The sequence below is a fragment of the Phoca vitulina genome, unplaced genomic scaffold (assembly GCF_004348235.1).
Source record: "Phoca vitulina isolate PV1807 unplaced genomic scaffold, GSC_HSeal_1.0 scaffold38, whole genome shotgun sequence".
NCBI lineage: Eukaryota > Metazoa > Chordata > Mammalia > Carnivora > Phocidae > Phoca > Phoca vitulina.
In genome coordinates, this window is record NW_022589741.1 from 1914662 (window position 1) to 1932069 (window position 17408).

General features: G+C 43.1%; 1 protein-coding gene across 2 annotated transcripts in view; it reads right to left on the bottom strand.

The window, feature by feature from the left end:
* PDGFD (platelet derived growth factor D) overlaps positions 1 to 17408 on the bottom strand; it is a 224662-nt gene that overhangs the window by 15136 nt on the left and 192118 nt on the right. For both annotated transcript variants that reach the window (XM_032428108.1, XM_032428107.1), the window contains exons 4-5: positions 15779 to 15841; positions 11941 to 12139 (exon numbers count right to left, since the gene is read on the bottom strand). In XM_032428108.1, coding sequence (XP_032283999.1) covers positions 11941 to 12139; positions 15779 to 15841 — 262 coding nt within the window. The remainder of the gene's footprint in view (positions 1 to 11940; positions 12140 to 15778; positions 15842 to 17408) is intronic.

Genomic DNA, 17408 nt, shown 5'->3' on the forward strand with positions numbered 1-17408 from the left:
CCCTGCCCGCTGCGAACAGATGTACGACGCGGTCCGTTGTGGGCATCCATTCACCGACGGGACCGATTCAGCCGTGGCCCAGGGTGACCGCCGTGGCCTCCAGCTGCCCGGCGTCTCGGGGCATTGAAAGCCCAAGGCACTCAGAGGAGACGGATGAGGCTGCCCCCAGAGCAGGACGCCGGACAGGAGGCTGAGGGCCAGCAGAGCTTGGGGGGCCTCCCCGGGCGGGGGCTCTGCTTGAGCCTCTGGAGGGAGAGCCTGGGAGAGGGCTGTGCTTTTAGAGGAACAGGACAGGGCAGCAAGGACGTCCCAAACTTAATTCATTAAGTCCCGTGAATTTCATCTATTTCCCCTTATTTCACTCCGGGTGTACGTAATGTTCTAATCCCTCTCTTGCTGTCCTTTTGAATTTGAGTCTTGTCTTTTCATGGGTCTCCGACATCCGTTTTCTGGGCTGGGCACTGACAATCTGTTGGAAGGGCTGAGAAGGGGCCACCGTCCTCAGAGCTTCCCCCAGACAGGTTAGTCCAATGTGGGGCACTGCTCAGGACAGCAGGCGCACCCCTCTTCTTGCAGCCCTGGCCTCAAAGCCCAGGTCATTTGCAGAAGATCCTTGTGCTGTGATGAGTTCTGGGGTCTGAGCACTGGGTGGGGACGTGTCAAGCAGGGGATAGTGTTCAGTCTCCAACCCACTGAGGCTCAGGCGTGCGAGGACAGGACGGAGAGTCAGCCCCGTCTGTTGGATCCCAGCCACCTACAGCCCTGAGTCCCCGGGAACGTGAGAAGCTCCTCACACACACGCCTGCAAGAACCACCCCGCCCCCTTCAGTGCTACGAATTACAAACCATTAGTGCTCTCACTTTCACAGGGCAGGGAACTGAGCCTCTGAGAGGTTAAGAAAAACACTTGTCCACAGCCACACACCCAGTCAATGCCTCGTAGAGCTAGAGTTTGATCCAGGCTTTTTCATGCCTCTGCACGCTTACAGCCGTGGTCTGAAGATCTGAAGGGAGGTGCAAAGGGCAGTTTCCACGAGCCACGCTGGCGTCTCCCCTCTGGGGGGCCACTCGCTGTCCCAAGGACCAGGCTTCCCAGGTGTGTGACAGACCGTCACCTGCCGAGGAGGAACACCCAAGCCTGGACGCCCCGTGCACACACATCCATTTATCAGGTGCTGCTGGAAAAGGTCACCAGGTTCCGGCTAACTGCCTAGAGCCTATTTCTTCTTTGGCATCGAACAACATAATGAGTTTCTCTGTTTCCCCCAAACTGAAGGAGACTGTGTCTATGCACGATCTTCGTTTGAAGAAGAAATGAGGACAAACGCCTGCTTGCCCTCACCTGCCTGTGGTCTCAGTCATGAAAACCGGCCGGAAGCCCTTGCAAAGAGCTGAACAGATTGGTAACAAAAATTTGTCTTCAGAGGGAACCCATGTTAGAGTCCTAAAGATTCTTTTTCCGGGACAGATGAAGCCAGGACAGGAGCAGCTCGCTGTATTACGTCTCGCCTTATGACGCTTTGCAGATACTTGTAGGTACTGCCTTTTTTCACAAATCGGAGGTCTGCAGCAACCCCGAGTCGTGCGAGTCTATCGGTGCCATTTTTTTTCCAGCACCATTTGTTCACTTTGTCGCATTTTGATGAATCTCACAATATTTCAAACTTTTTCATTACTATCGTATCTGTTACGGTGATCTGTGATCAGCAATTATGACTCACTGAAAGCTCAGATGATGGTTAAGTATTTTTTAGTATTAAAGCATTTTTTAATTAAGCTACAAACATTGTTTTTTCAGACATAATGCTATTGCACACTTGACAGACTACAGCATAGCGTAAACACAGCTTTTATACACACTGGGAAACCACAACATTCATCTGACCTGCTCTCTTGCAATATTTGCTTCCTTGTTACGGAATAACCGGGCTGGAAGCGGCTGCTCGGAGTCTCCGACGTGTGCCTGCAGGAGGGCTCACATGCTTGGCACGCACAGCGTGGGCGCCGATCCGCTCGTGATAACATTTTAGAAGTCTTCTGTAAGTGGATCATTTCAAGTTTTTTTGGTGTGAATATAAAAATTCACTGTGAAACAAAATAACGTCCTCCCTTCGAATGTAGGAAAGCGTGGGGTTTTTTCTCCCCATGCATGTTTAATTTAATTCATGCCTGTTTGCTTAACAGGAGGATGATCCCCGTGGGTCAGTCTCTGGGTGTCAAGTTTATTGGCGGCTTTCAGTGTGCTGGTCTTTCCTCCACCTGTACTTACATGTCACTAGCCTTATCTTGATCTCCCTGAGTCCACTGGAGTCTCCAGTGAAATGTCCAGTCCTTAGAGAGAGCAGGAAGCATTTTCTAACAACCAGACCAAGCTTTTACAGCGCTAAGATTCTTTATAAACTCTTTCAGCATGCACTAATATATACATATACATATACGTTTAGTATGTGGTAAGGCATGGGAAGTGTGTGTGCTTGAAGTAGGGATACATACATATATATATATATATATATATATATATATATATATACATATATATATATAATTTTTTACACCATGCTTTTGTCATTCTATTTCATTTTCCCTAGCACTCAAGTCTCCTAAGTCATTTTAATCTTCTAGGGCTCAAGTCAAAAGCCATATTCAGCCTCCATCTCTTCTGACCCCCTGCTATATGCTCGCCACACCTTCTCTGCCTTCTGTTACAGTACGTACTTCACAGACCTTGCTTTGTCACGTTCTTTTATTTAGGTGTTTCTCTTCCATTAAAATACAAGGTTCTTGGAAGCAGAGAGTTAATCCCCTTTTGATCCCTCCTCTCCTAGTGCTTTGCCCATAGTGGAGAGCCCAAATATAGGTCATTTAAGTCATGCTCTCCTAAAATCATTTGGTTTCAACCAGGTCCTGATGGAGGAAATAGGGCATCCCTGAAGACAGAGCATGCGTGTGACATTTCAGGATATCTGAAATAACTAAGTGCAGTAAAAAACAATTCAAGTCCCTATGGCACCCCAGACAGGTGTTTCTGATTTTCCTTAAATCTTTTGTGACTCTGAATGGATACCCATAAACTTAAAGTCAAGATCAGAAAGAATTTTGGACATTGATACCCCTGCTCATCAATCTAGGTCTCCTTTGCAAGGATTAGGTCTGTAAATGATGGCTATCTGAAGGAATCAAACTGATGATGGTGTAGGTCAGGACTGAGAAACCAGCCTTCTGGAACCAGCTCTCCCAAGGATGAACGATGACGCATGAAGATGGTTGGCACCAAGACCCACGGAATCTAGAAGCTGTGGCACAGGGAAAGGGTGGAGTCAAGAAGGCTCGCTCCCTGATTCGCACCTCGACGTGCTCAGGAATACGCCCTTTGCCCCATGGGCAGAAGTGCCACTATGTAAAGCACTAAAAATGGGCCTTTGATTCTACAACACTAGATTTACGAGGCTTTGGGTGAGGGTGGGAGGCAAGGGGGATATATGAATGACGGTAGTATTTTACAACAAGTAACTAGGGTTTCTCAGCCTTTTTCAAGGTTCGTAAATTCCCCAGGTGGAGTCTGTTCATCTTTATGGACATTACAACCTCACTGTGACTTTCAGATTCCCTCTTCTATAAATCAGCACATAATTGTGAAAACTGTTTCCACACCTCAACCCCAATTTGGAAGTGCAAATAAACCTGGAAAGAGCAATGATTTTATAACTTTTAATGAGAAAATATCAGGATATTTTCAACTTCAAATCATGGATTCCATGACTCCATTTGCTGGTTTAATTTCTAAAGAACAGACATATTTACCATGTGTATTTATAGTGATTAACCTAAGTCACAAGTTTCCCAATCAGACAACACCGAATTTTCAGGGTTTCAAAACACTGCTAAGCGATGAGTGAATGGAAATGTACTGAGCACCTACTTTGTGCCTGGTTCTCTCTGAGAGGCTTTCATACACGCAACTCTCAGTGAATTCTGGTAACAAACCCTCATTGTAGACACGACTATCCCCATCTGATAGATGTGGGACCCGAGAGGCAGAGGAGTTAAGTGACCTGCCTAAGGTCCTTGGAAACATAGTAGGCATTTGACAAACACGTGGAACAAAGTGGATGAGTGCTTGGCCATCTGCAAGGTGCTGAATGAGGCATGAAGGCAGTTGACATCATCAGAAGGCAATTCTCTGAACTCTAAGAACTGTGACCTGGCATGATATGTGAAGTACATCTATGTAACGAAAAACAGGAAAACAAGCTAGGAGGTGAGTAAGAATCAAGGAGATCTTGAAACATCTTTCTCTCATGTACTAGACTGAGTCTCTGAGCTTCAAATACCACTGAGTTCCCCCAGCCTGGCCTGTGCAGTGAACAAACCCAGATTCATGGCATGGTTCTCTCCTTTGTAGCTGTTGCAGGACTGTTCCGATTTTCTTTTAGTATATAAAACGGGAATAACAGTACTCTCCTGCCAAGAAATTTATTAAGATGGAATGAGTTAAGGGGCGCCTGGATGGTGCAGTTGGTTGAGTGTCTGACTCCTGGTTTCGGCTCAGGTCTTGATCTCAGGGTCGTGGGATCGAGCCCCACGTCGGGCTCTGTGCTCAGTGCAGAGTCTGCTTGAGATTCTCTCTCTCTCTCTCTCCCTCTCACTCTGCCCCTCCTTCTCATGCTATCTCTCTCTCTCTTTAAAATAAATAAATAAAATCTTAAAAAATAAAAATTGAATGAGTTAAGAGTATTTGAAGCACAGATCTAAATCCTAGCTCTCGGGAGTTATCCCCCACGACACTGTCGAAACGAGTAAAACAGATAAACAAGTAAGGTTAAGCACAGAACGCCCCAAAGAGCTGAGATGCTGCAGTTGGGGATCGCTAAGGAAAGGAAGGTCATGTCCACCTTGATCTCAGTGTCAGAAGGCAATGATCTTGTGTGTTCAGTTTAATTCCCTGGGACTGAGCACGGTCCTTCGCAAGTCAAGACTTAATGAGCCGGTCTTCCCAGCACCGGAAGTTCTGAAAGGACCGTGTGCTGTAGGAAGGATGTGCTTCCTCCCTAAATCCACAGGGGCACAGAGCAAAAGGATGCTGTGTGGGGGTGTCCCAATGCTTCCCAGAAAACATAGGTAAGGGACCCACAAGGCAAAGACATCCATCACTAGCCAGAGTGACTGCTGTGTCCCTCCAGACACCGAAAGTTACCTACGTTCTCCGCCGTTAAATGGTGTTTTCCAAGCAATGTGCCTTCACGGGGGGTGGGGGCGGGTAACGGGTGATGAAAGGGGGTCAGGATACCCACAAAGATGGACAACCTCATCATCTAGGAGAAAAGCAGAGGCGCCAGAAGGAAAAGGACTAAAATCCTTATCCCTGCGCTGAGGCTTCCTTCAAACCTTTTATGTGCACCCGCATAGACACACGCAATGTGATGGACAAAAATGCAGCTTTTATTAATGCCTTCCAGTGAACTGAGTGGGGAATCTAGATACTTACAAGTCATACGGGTCATCAACAGTGGCTATAGTCTAAAAAAACCTGCTTTTCAAAGGAAACATCCAACAAGCAAAATGGTGCCAGAAAAGTTTCTGGGTAAACAGTATCCTAGAAAAGTTTAGTACTTGCCAATCATTTTGTAAACTTGTGAGGAGTGTACTGATTTTACAGATCCTTAAACCTGACAATATTTGGATACTCTGTAGGAGGCTCTCCAGATTAGCAATGATTATCTTACCGCCCTAGCGGAAGAGTTCACAGAAATATCTTGGTTCTGTGCAGTTCTACTGAAGTAACAATAGTAGCTATCATTTACTGGGGGCCCATGAGGTGTTAGTCTCTCTGATTAATCCTAACACAACTTTGCAAAGTGGTTATAATTAGAGCCATTTTGCAAAGTGCAGAACGCAGAGGCTCAGGGGTCTACGAGTGACTTCCCTGAGGCCATGTCCTCTGGATGTGAGTTAGAATTTTATCGCAAGTTTACTTGACTACAAAGTCCATGCTCTTCCCACTACAGCATCCTTTCTTTTGCTCTCTTTCTATCAAATTTGTGGAAGACAATTTTCACACTTATTAATAAAGATGGCTTTTACCTGGGGCATACCACATGGTTCAGCAAGTTCAATGAAGCCAACCCTCTTTCAACATCAGAAATTAGAAAAATAAATCCATTTTGATTTAACGTCCCCAGTACCTCTGTTTAATTGACAGAGAGGTAGTTACAGGGGACGATACCTCAAGACCGACTTATCAGATTCATCACTAGTGTCAGCCAAAGGCCTTTTGCAAGTTGCTACCCAGATAGCAAATAGGCAGACGAAGTTGCAAGCATTCATTTTGTGATGGCCTCAGCGCGTCCTAAACTATGTTCATGTCTTAATATACTATGAAATTACTTCCCTCATTTGAAATCGTTTTTGAAAGAGCAAAACTTGTACTTTCCTAGTTAATAGACAAGGGCATGACAAAGAAATGGCAATAAATGACTAATTTAAAAATTAGAAGTATTTTGATTTAGGAGAATTCAGAACCAAGTCAAACGTTTTGATATTAAACATATTTCTGCACTTAATCCTCAGCTTCTATGCCAGTTATTTACCTATAAATTGTTTTCAAATGGTTAAGTGATTTAGATCTTAGAGCAAAATAATGTCACGTAAGAAATCACAGAATTGGTATCTGAGCCTCTCAAGTCGGTTAATAACTGTCCCAGAGTTAGAACACCTAACCATTTAGCGTCTGTAAAAAATCACATATTTCAAACCCTGTCACTTAGAATCAATTTAATTATCAATACATTTACTCCACTCAATGTGGAAATACTGATTTTTTTTTTTTTAAAGAGGAGTGCATGTGAATTTTGGCACAAGCATTAAAAAAGAGCAACACTTTGGGGAAGAATTTACTTGTGGTAAGTAAAACTGTAGTTCAAAACTAGTAGGTTGGAATGCTCCAACAATTATATCCATATTTTATTTTATTTTATTTTTTTAAAAGATTTTATTTATTTATTTGACAGAGAGAGACACAGCGAGAGCGGGAACACAAGCAGGGGGAGTGCGAGAGGGAGAAGCAGGCTTCCTGCTGAGCAGGGAGCCCGACGTGGGGCTCAATCCCAGGACCCTGGGATCATGACCTGAGCCGAAGGCAGACGCTTAACGACTGAGCCACCCAGGCGCCCCTATATCCATATTTTAATGCTAACACTGATGCTGTGGAAACAGGCTTCTCCCTTGTTGCAATTTGTTGGATTTTTTTCTATGACAAACACACTATTGTTTGGGAAAGTCAAGTTCTTCTGGAATAAGTAAAAAACACAACAGATCTCATTTACATTATTAATGTCCATAAATGGCCTCTGGATGAGTGCCCACTCTAGTAGAGTTTAAGGCTGATCATTTCTTAATTTAAAGATATCCACTGTCATGCTATGAACTTGAATAAAGGCGTGCTGCCCCTAAATTCAAAGGACTGTGTTTTGAAGAAATCACAGTACGGTTTCAGTTAGGCTACAATGGTCCTATGATGATTATATAGTTTGTAGAAGATCCATGTAACTTTTTACCTAATTATGTGCAAGGGTGCTATATCATTAGCATACTCATCAGAAAAAGTAAATGCAACTTGAACTTGAAACAACTTTTTTTTTTTTTTAACTTTTAGGCAGCTTTCAGGTGAAAGCATGAGGTTGAAATTATTGGTTAAAAACTGAGTTTTGGAACTGCAGTTCTTTACAGATTTCGATGATACATGTTACCCTTTTCTCCAAACCCCCTAAGAAACTGAACATTGGATATATTAACTTGTTTTATTATCTTCAGTCCAGAAGCTTTTATAGACCAGTCTGAGCTTACCTATTACATGTGAGTTTTATAAAAGTCGACCTTGTGTGCTGAAGTTCTGGCTCTAATATGTGCAATGTTATTGTCCCTTTTCTCTCTCTCTTCTCCCCAAACCTTATTGTCCTCTTGCTTCCCATGTACAAGTCTCTTCTTGGAGAGACCTTGAATCTCACTGTCTCCAAATCTGCTTTCAAACAAACATTAGAAGCAAAGCACACAATTTAATTTTAAATATGTACTATTTTGACCTCGTTACAAATGTTCTTCACCCAGTGTGTTTGTGTCTTATTTTAGAGTTTATAAAACTCCGTGTTTGTACATTCACATTGAAGAATCATCTTAGAATACTGCTCTTTGGTATCATGAAAAATGCCACTTCGATTGATCTGGGCAAATCAGAAGAATGGATATTCAATAGCTATCCATAACTGATGTTTGTTTTTGCAAAACATCATTAAAGAATTACCATACTGCCAAGAGGAAAGTTTTTCAGGGATCCTATAAAGTTCACTCTTCATTGGACATTCAGTGGACCTCCATTATTTGTAACTATGCTTCCGTCTCCACTTTCCATTCGCTGCTCCCCTTCTTATATACCGGAACATAAACCATGAGTTTGTACTTTTTAAGTTCTGAAAGCTGACGATGGCAGCTGAGATACTAAACCGGACTTCTCTTCGTGTGTGAGACAGGCATGCAGGTGGTTTGGCAGCCGTGGTACGATCAACAGTGAAAGCAGCACATTTATCCACGTGCAGAGAGAATGGTGACTGGCCAGGGTTAAATGAAACAGTACAGATCTGCCTTAGGGCCATTCTAAACAAGAGATTAAGAGGTGGAACCCAAGCCAACAAGGGAAAGAAATGTTGACTCTGTTAGGAATAAGTAGAATGTCACCTTGAATGTTCTTGCAAGGTCTTATCAGTAACCAAAGGCATTCTTAATAAAGCTACATTCCTCAGTCTTATGGGGTGGGTTTCTGTAAACTTTGGAAATATACTCATGCTGGATTATTAGTATCTTTAATTCCACAAACATTAATGGAGCACCTAAAATGCGTCAGAGGCTGTGCCAAGAGCCCGAGATACAGATGAACAATGTCTAACACAGAGGCTCTCAATGCTGGCTGCCACTCAGGATCGATCTCAATCTCCCACGGGCCATAAAATAACATCAATAGCTCAGCCCCCACCCTCAGGGGTTCTGAGTCAGTGTGTCTGTGACTAGGCGTCTGTGACTAGGCGTCTGCAGCTTCTTACGGCTCCCCAGCGGACTTACTCTTCAGCTGGAGCGGAGACCGGACCCTTAGGTCCTAGGCTCTCATACTGCCTTAGAGAAAACCCCAAGACGCAGTTAACTGCAGTAGTAGGACGGAAGAACGCTGTGGCCTCCCAAGTACCCCAGACTTTGTCTGGGGTGGCAGGCTTCACAGGCAGAGGATGAGGGACAAGGAAGGTTTCCCCAGCGCAGTGACGCAAACATATTCCAGAATTCTCAGTAGCCAGAGCTAGCTAAGCTTGCTTGAACAAGTAGTATGTGCCAGCTTCTCTTGATGGCACCGCTAACAGCTATCAGAGGTAGGCGTGATACACACATTGCCAGAGGAAACTGAGGCACAGGAAGATCAGCGACTTGCTGAAAGTTCACAACACTTGTAAGTGGCAGAGTTAGGATTCGAACCAGACACTCTGCCTCCAACTCAACATGATCTCTGGGCGAAAGAAAGTAATGGATGTAGGTGATTTTTAAATTTTAAAAATCCAAAAGATAGATGCCAAGGAGAACTGCCTCTCAAACAGCTATCGTAGTGAACATACTTGAAGACAGTCAGATTTTATTATTTTTTTGGTCCAGTCCCATTTTTCCTATTTTTCTGGGGTTTTTGAAACACTGTGAATCTTTTACTTTGCTTCAAGTTGACATAAGTAGAGACCCAAAGACAGCAACACTGCAGAAAAGCAATTTCTTGTCTGAGCTGAATCCAACCTGAGCCTCGGGGAGACTGTTTGAGAGCTACTGTGATCTGCCTACGGCACACCTCCATAATGTCGGGGACACTAAGGACTTTTTTTTGTCCACTCTTTAGCTGTATGTTTTAATTAGATAAGTTTCCAGACCTGAGCCATAAGCAGCAGACCTAGGCAGGAGTTAACTAATTAGTTACTCCAGTCCAAATGCTCCAACAAGTCATGCTTCCTGACACAAGCATTTCCTACCAGAGTGGGCCAAGTTCACGGTTCTTCAAAGTACCCCTGACATTATAAAATGTAGGAAACAAGCTGTATGTAAGCTAACTACCTTCACATTTATGGTGCAAATGAGCCTTACGAGATTCTTAGAGAAAATTTTAATGTAAATTTTAGCAAATAAAGCAAGAACGAATTATAGTTTTATTCAATAAAGGTAATAACAAGATATTTTGCTATTAATTTGAATTAAACATGCAAAGAAACATTCTCATCTCAGACCATATTGCTCAGATGTACAGGTAAGATATTTATTTTTTGCGACTTTCAGTATTATTGTTTTGACTCAAGATGTTTTCTTGTGAATGTTCCTCTCTCCTCCCCTAATATTTTCCTGGAACTCCCAGTTGAATGCATGCCCACACACAGACCTCCAAATCATCCCAGGCCTTCTTTGTTTCTTCTCTGGGACACGTATGTCCTGTGAAGCCTCCAGGGCATCAAGCACACAGTAGATCCTCATAAAACCATTTAAGAATAGACACTGAATGGGACGAGGTGAAATCTTCTAAAGAGTTCTGACCACTGCTTTCCCAGGAGCCTATCTTGCCAGCACTGAGTCCTGAGCTAAATCAACATTCACATCTATTGGAGAGGTACAGCAGACCATCACGTGGGCACTGCTCTGGGAGGCGAGAGACCATGATGCTCATCTCCTCTCTACTACCCACTGGCCACACAGCTAGTCCCAAAGTATTTACTTCCCCTGACAGGGAGGCTGATAATACCTTACTTGCCAAGATGCAAGAAGCTTGTCCACACGATTTTACAAGGTTTCTTCTAGCTCCTAACTATGACACATCTTTGACTGCAGCAAACCTTTCTTAGTCCCATACAAACAATACAGTTTGTGATAAACACAGAACTTCATCTGAAGGTGCTGTGGGAGAGATGTGTGATAAGACAGGCAGTAATCTGGGTATTTACCCCAAAGATACAAATGTAGGGATCCGAAGAGGTACGTGCACCCCAATGTTCATAGCAGCAATGTCCACAATAGCCAAACTATGGAAAGAGCCAAGATGTCCATCAACGGATGACTGGATAAAGAAGAGGTGGTATATATATACAATGGAATATTATGCAGCCATCAAAAGGAATGAGATCTTGCCATTTGCGATGATGTGGATGGAACTAGAGGGTATTGTGCTGAGCGAAATAAGTCAGTCAGAGAAAGACAAGTATCATATGATCTCACTGATACGAGGATTGAGAAACAACACAGAGGATCATGGGGGAAGGGAGGAAAAAAGGAAACAAGATGAAACCAGAGAGGGAGACAAACCATGAGAGACTCTTAATCTCAGGAAACAAACTGAGGGTTGCTGGAGTGGTGGGGGGGTGGGAGGGATGGGGTGGCTGGGTGATAGACATTGGGGAGGGTATGTGCTATGGTGAGCGCTGTGAATTGTATAAGACTGATGAATCAAAGACCTGTACCTCTGAAACAAATAATACATTTTATGTTAAAAAAAAAAAAAAAGATAATAGGAAGGGAAAAATGAAGGGGGGGAAATCAGAGGGGGAGATGAACCATGAAGAGGCTATGGACTCCGAGAAACAAACTGAGGGTTCTAGAGGGGATGGGGCTGGGTGGATGGGTTAGCCTGGTGATGGGTATTAAAGAGGGCATGTTCTGCATGGAGCACTGGGTGTTAAACGAAAACAATGAATGGTGGAACACTACATCAAAAACTAATGATGTAATGTATGGTGATTAACATAACATAATAAAATAAAATAAAATAAAAAGACTGGCAGTAATCCTCTGATTTTAGTGAATTAAATATATTGCATTTTTGTCCTTACTGAGAATAACTTATCTTATCTGTTTGTGAAGAACCTCCAAGGCTCTGTTTCTTACCTTTTGACTTCCTGTCATGGTAGGACCTGCCTCGATAACGGGGGGTTTCCAAATATAGATTCTCAAGATCTTCTTGCCATGATTCTGGATTAAAGTGCTTGAGCAGATCTTCCACGGTATCAAATTCTGCGACTGTTTTGTCCAGAGCATCCGCAGTGAAGGTGGGGTCCGTTACTGATGGAGAGTGATAGGATACCCCCTAAGAGTGACATACAGCTCAGTGTACTCAGAAAAAGTCCATTGCTATGAAATACAATAGTCATACAACTCTATGGAAGGAACATAAACAGGCTTCTGATGGTAAGACATTCTATGCATAAATATCATGCTCAAGTCCTCTGCCATAGTCCTGCCATATTCTTAAATAAGAGCAATTAATTGGTAAATGATAGTCATTCACATTTCTGCAAATCAAAACCAGGCAGATCATAAAGCTTCCAGTTCATTTGAGATATAATCATTAAAGAAGATATTGACTAAATGTCAATATCAAAATTACATCATCCCCTGTCTTGGTTCAAGCTCCCAAGTCATCCGCATCCACATCAACAATTAATGATTAGAATTTAAATTCTGAACTGCTTTCATAATCCATTCTCTCCTCCCATGTTTAGCCTCCACGTTTCCTCTTCATGGGTCACCTCGCATTGCAGGCATTGTGTGAGCAGGGTTTGAATCTCCTCTGGAGAGAATTTGATAAAATTTGGCACTTTCACCAGCTTATTTACTGGTTATCAACAAGAATAATTAGTCACGAAACTTGCTCTCTCAACCAAGACTGGGAGATCCCAATGGGAAGCATATATATGTATTTTTAAAGTGCTGTTGCTTGCTCGTGATCCCAGCTGTCATTAAAATACTCTCAGAAATACTCTTTAAATGGGAATGCAACACCACTGAAAATCTGGGAGGGATTATGTGGACTATGTCCCCACATAAGTTCCCAAGCACTTACTTCACTAACCCTTGGATAATCTAGAGGCAAATGAGCCATGATTCAAACATCTCTGTAAAAATTCATGACCCATTAACAAGGAAATAACACAGTCGCAAATGGTTTCAAAATGTCTTTCAAGAAACTGCCAAACAAACAAGATCCCTCAAGGGCAAATATCTCCTACCACTCCGGGAACGGGAACACGGGAATTAACAAGCACTCGTGTTCCTGAAACTTCATGCAGCATCCTAACAAGAACTACTATGTGCCACAGGGTTTCAGACAGCAAAGCCCACATTTCATGGTCTCACTTTCAGCTTAGGGTCTCTCTTTTTAACCAATCAAGGTCCAAAGGTCCAGAAGCCAGGGACTGGATGCCCACCTGCTTTCAGAGGAATGGTGGTCCCTCTTTAGCAAACGAAGGCATTTTGCAAGAGCATTAACCCACACTCGTGTACCTTAAAGGCAGTTTTCAAATATGCCTGGTAGGGGAAAGGGAGTGGGGAAGAGGCTGGGAGATGTGAGCTAGACTGGTGAAGACAGCTGGCCAGCTCCCTAATCCAGGGGTGCACACGTGTGTGTGTGCGTGTGTGTGTGTGCGTGCACACACGTGCGCATGCGTGTCTCATATAAACTGAACCCCGACCGAGGCACATCATTTCTGTCTTTCACATCCTTCTTGGCATCACGTGCTAGAGTCAGATATTATGACTCAGTCTCAAAATTTCAAATTCCCCTTCAACTTTGTATTATCTGCATAACGTACAGTCCACCTGGCTCATGGTCACCAGATGATTTACAACTCCATCCCAAAGATGTGGGTCTGAGATCCAAAAATTCAAAAAGAGCTGCCCAAAGTTAGGTGCATGGCACCTCTATAAAAGCTCTGAAGTTAAAATGCTTCCCTGTGTTTGGAAACAACATGAAGCCATTTTCATGCAAGTGCAGGCCTCTGTCAGTGGCTCTAGGGAACCCTTGGCAGAGAGTTTCCTAGGGCGGCTCCTCACAGGACCTAGAGCTTAGTGTCTACCTACACATCTCTCCAGGAGAAAGCTGCGAGGGGCTCTCCATGCCTGAGGGGGAGCCAGAAATCTAGTCCCTCTGACACTTGTCTGCAGAGCAAATCCAAACAAACCACAGGTAAAATGTAAAACTGTCCTTAAGTGAGATAGTTAAGAAAATACTCATGGGTGATTAGAGGACCTAAAAAACTCACCAGAACAGGTTGATTTCTGGGGTAATTATTTAAAAACTATTTTTGTGAGAAAGAACTAACTGGGTGTGCCCTTTTCCACACCACTGTAGATCCTATCTCATTCAGCTTTTGTTATATATTTATAAAAATCCATTCTAAAGCTAACTGAATGGCTTTAAATTAACAATTTTTAAAAGAAAAATAATGCTCAGAAAACTAGAAACCACTTCCCACAAAAACAAAATATGGTTTATACAGAGTTAATGGTGGGTCCAAGGGTCCTTACTGCTATTCCAGAGGGTTCCTGAAAACCAGAACACTGAGGAAAGAGACAGTTTCCCTGCCATTTCCAGAGGACGAAGCAGAACCTGGCTTTGGAGCTCCAACCAGAAAAGTGTCCAGTGGATATGGACCCAATGCTGAGCTTCTGTTGATGCTCCAAACAGATGGTCAATCCTTTTCTTTAAGAGGACCTGCATTATCCTGCATTCGCTAAGCGTCCCTTAAGCTTGTAATTTCTGCACCTGGGGCATGAATGACTCAGCTCCTCTGAGCCATCACTAGAAGATGCTTGAGAAGCCAGAGGATTCGACAGAGTAGCCCACCAGCGCCTGGCGGCAGAAGCCATTACACCGTGAATCGTCGGCCTCAGGCTGCTAACCGGCCAAGCCTCCGCCTGGCCTCCCAGAGCGAAGACTTCACCTGCCTCACAGTGATTGCCTGCACTTATCGAGGTTCAGAGCGTGCATTCGGGGCTGTCAAGAACAAATTAAACACTCTTAATATCACCATTAGAAACCCCACTGACCTCTTGAGTAGGCCATGTTGTTCTAGTCCAGCGGACACACCAGGTGAATTAAATAGTCACAGAACCCATAGCTAAGGAAACCCTGCCATCCGAAGGTATTTCTTTAAAAATCCCCCAGAGAGCAAAGGATGGAGTATCACTTGAAAAAAAAAAAAAAATCAACTCTGACTCAGCCACATGGGCTGACTTAGACCCACGGGCAAGCTTTCTCCACGCTCTTAACCTTCTAATGAACACCTACATTTATTATCTTGTATTTTATTGCTACATACGTGCTACTCATAGGATTGGTGAAAGCAAGGTCTGTTCTTTCTGAACAAAGAGAAGTAGAATACCGAGAAATGACTAAATTTGGAGGAAAAAAATGGGGGGCATGAGCCATTTTACAGTTTCAGGGTGAGTTATGTTTTGTTTCTAAGTCAAATAGAACACACGCCTGGTTTGCACTTAAGTTATCTTATTGTAAACACCAGGATTTTTCACATCTGAAACGATCCTTGAAAACACAAAGGTTAACAGCTTTCCCTGGAATACTCAAAACACTATTTCAAAATACCCCACTTGAGCTTGGGCCATGGACCAGTTTGATACGTTTGATATGTCTGGACAGTCGTCTAGTTGGAACATTCTACTTTGAAACTGATAAATACTGAAGTCATTGTCTAGCCCGTGTTCCTACATGGGTACTGGCATTTCCTGAGAGCCTTTTTGAAGAGAGGGGGAAAAGGGCATGCGACACAGCCCGCTGAAACCATAAATGAAATGGAAGGACACATCATGATTGCAACGTGGCTTTTGGTGAAGCCCTAGGTCCTTCATGCAGCTGACGCTGTTCTGGGGTTGACCTTCGTTTCTCCATCAGCTTTTTTCACTGGCAACAGAAAAACAAATTACTTACTGAGATAGAGCTTGTGACTGACTCCCAGTTGGTCTCTGAGTCTGCTGCGGGTTGGAAATCTTCCTAGAAGGCAAGAAACATCCACGTGAGTCAATCAAACCTCTGTGCAATTCATTACGTGCACAGTTTCAATATCTCAGCCCTCAGAATCGTCTTTCAACTAAATGACAACAGATATAAGGGCTACATTCTTGCCGGACAGTTCACCATTTGTCTTCAGCACCTCTCCTCAAGACCCCTTCTCATTCAAGACACGGACATTTATGGACATAAGGGATATATTCACATTTACTCTTAAGTACTGGTGAAATGGAAAATGTGCAGACAAGAGTTCAAATTTTAAGTTGGTCATCTGCCAGCTGCATGACCTCAGGCAACCTAGCCTCTGCAATCCTTCTCTTCCTCATCTGTATGGGATGGTATGGGATGCTTAAATTAGAGGGTAGCTTTGAGAACTGAATGCACTAATTATATAATTATAACTAGCAGTTAATAAGGTCCTTAATAAAGAGTAATAATAGCCATTATCCGCATTGATGTTCATTTGGTTTGAACTAGGTTCTGTATCATGTTCAGTCCTGCCTCTTGAGCTGGTCTATAATATCAGTGATCTTTTCAAAGATAAATTCACCAGCAAAGGGCTATTCCTGACTCTGTCAGGAAACACCAGGAAGAATGGCAGGGGGAAGGACATGGCCGTGGAGTGACAAAGTATTCCCCAAAGAACAAGATAAAAGGCAGACCCGAGAAAATTATCTCAGAGAAGCCTTGAAGGATTTGTGATAGCAATGGATCTCAGAGAAAGGAACTTCTCTTAAAAGGAAAATGTGTCTCCAATTTGTGTGACTTTCTTGTTAATTACTCTAGCACCAGTAACTTTAAAAAACATAATGGGAAGAAGAGCTGATTCTACCATTTTTACATGTCACAGATGGTTTCTTGACCCTGCTAATGTCAATCAACTTGGTTAAGGTCTTCTAGCCAGGCCAGATAGTAGGGTGTATTTTAAGATGATGCTGAGAAAAATTCAGATACTCAAATCTGGCAACTTATTTACCCAAGTATACTCACTGAATGAAGCTAAGTATCAGGTCTAAATTTCATTAACATTTTGAGGAGCTGCAAGTGCATTTGTTAATTGCTCATGATGAGACTGGATTATATATAAATGTCTGTGTTAAAAAAAATTTAGTTGTTTACCAAGAAAGAACTAAGTCAAATGTGAGGTTCAATGAATGAACATCTATTAAAAACTGGCAAGGGATCATTATTCTTGTCTCTACCTCAGGAAAGATAAAAAAGAAAGAGAAAATTGGTCTCTGCACTCTGAAAGATGAATTCCCACAGCAAAAGGATGGGTGCAAACAAATGAAGGTTGGTATTGATATGAGTCTTCATAAGCAGGTGAACAGGTGAAACTGGGCAAGAGAGCCAATGGCTTCTCCATGTTGTGAAGGAACTACTGGTGGGAGGACATATGCCAGGGACGATAATAACCTGAGCAATCCTCACATCATAGAATTTTCATTTTCACTCATTCAATTCAATATTTGCTCATCACCAACTATGGGATACATTCTAAGCTTAGGGTAGAATCATGAGGAACTGAGAAACTATACCTCCCCTCAAG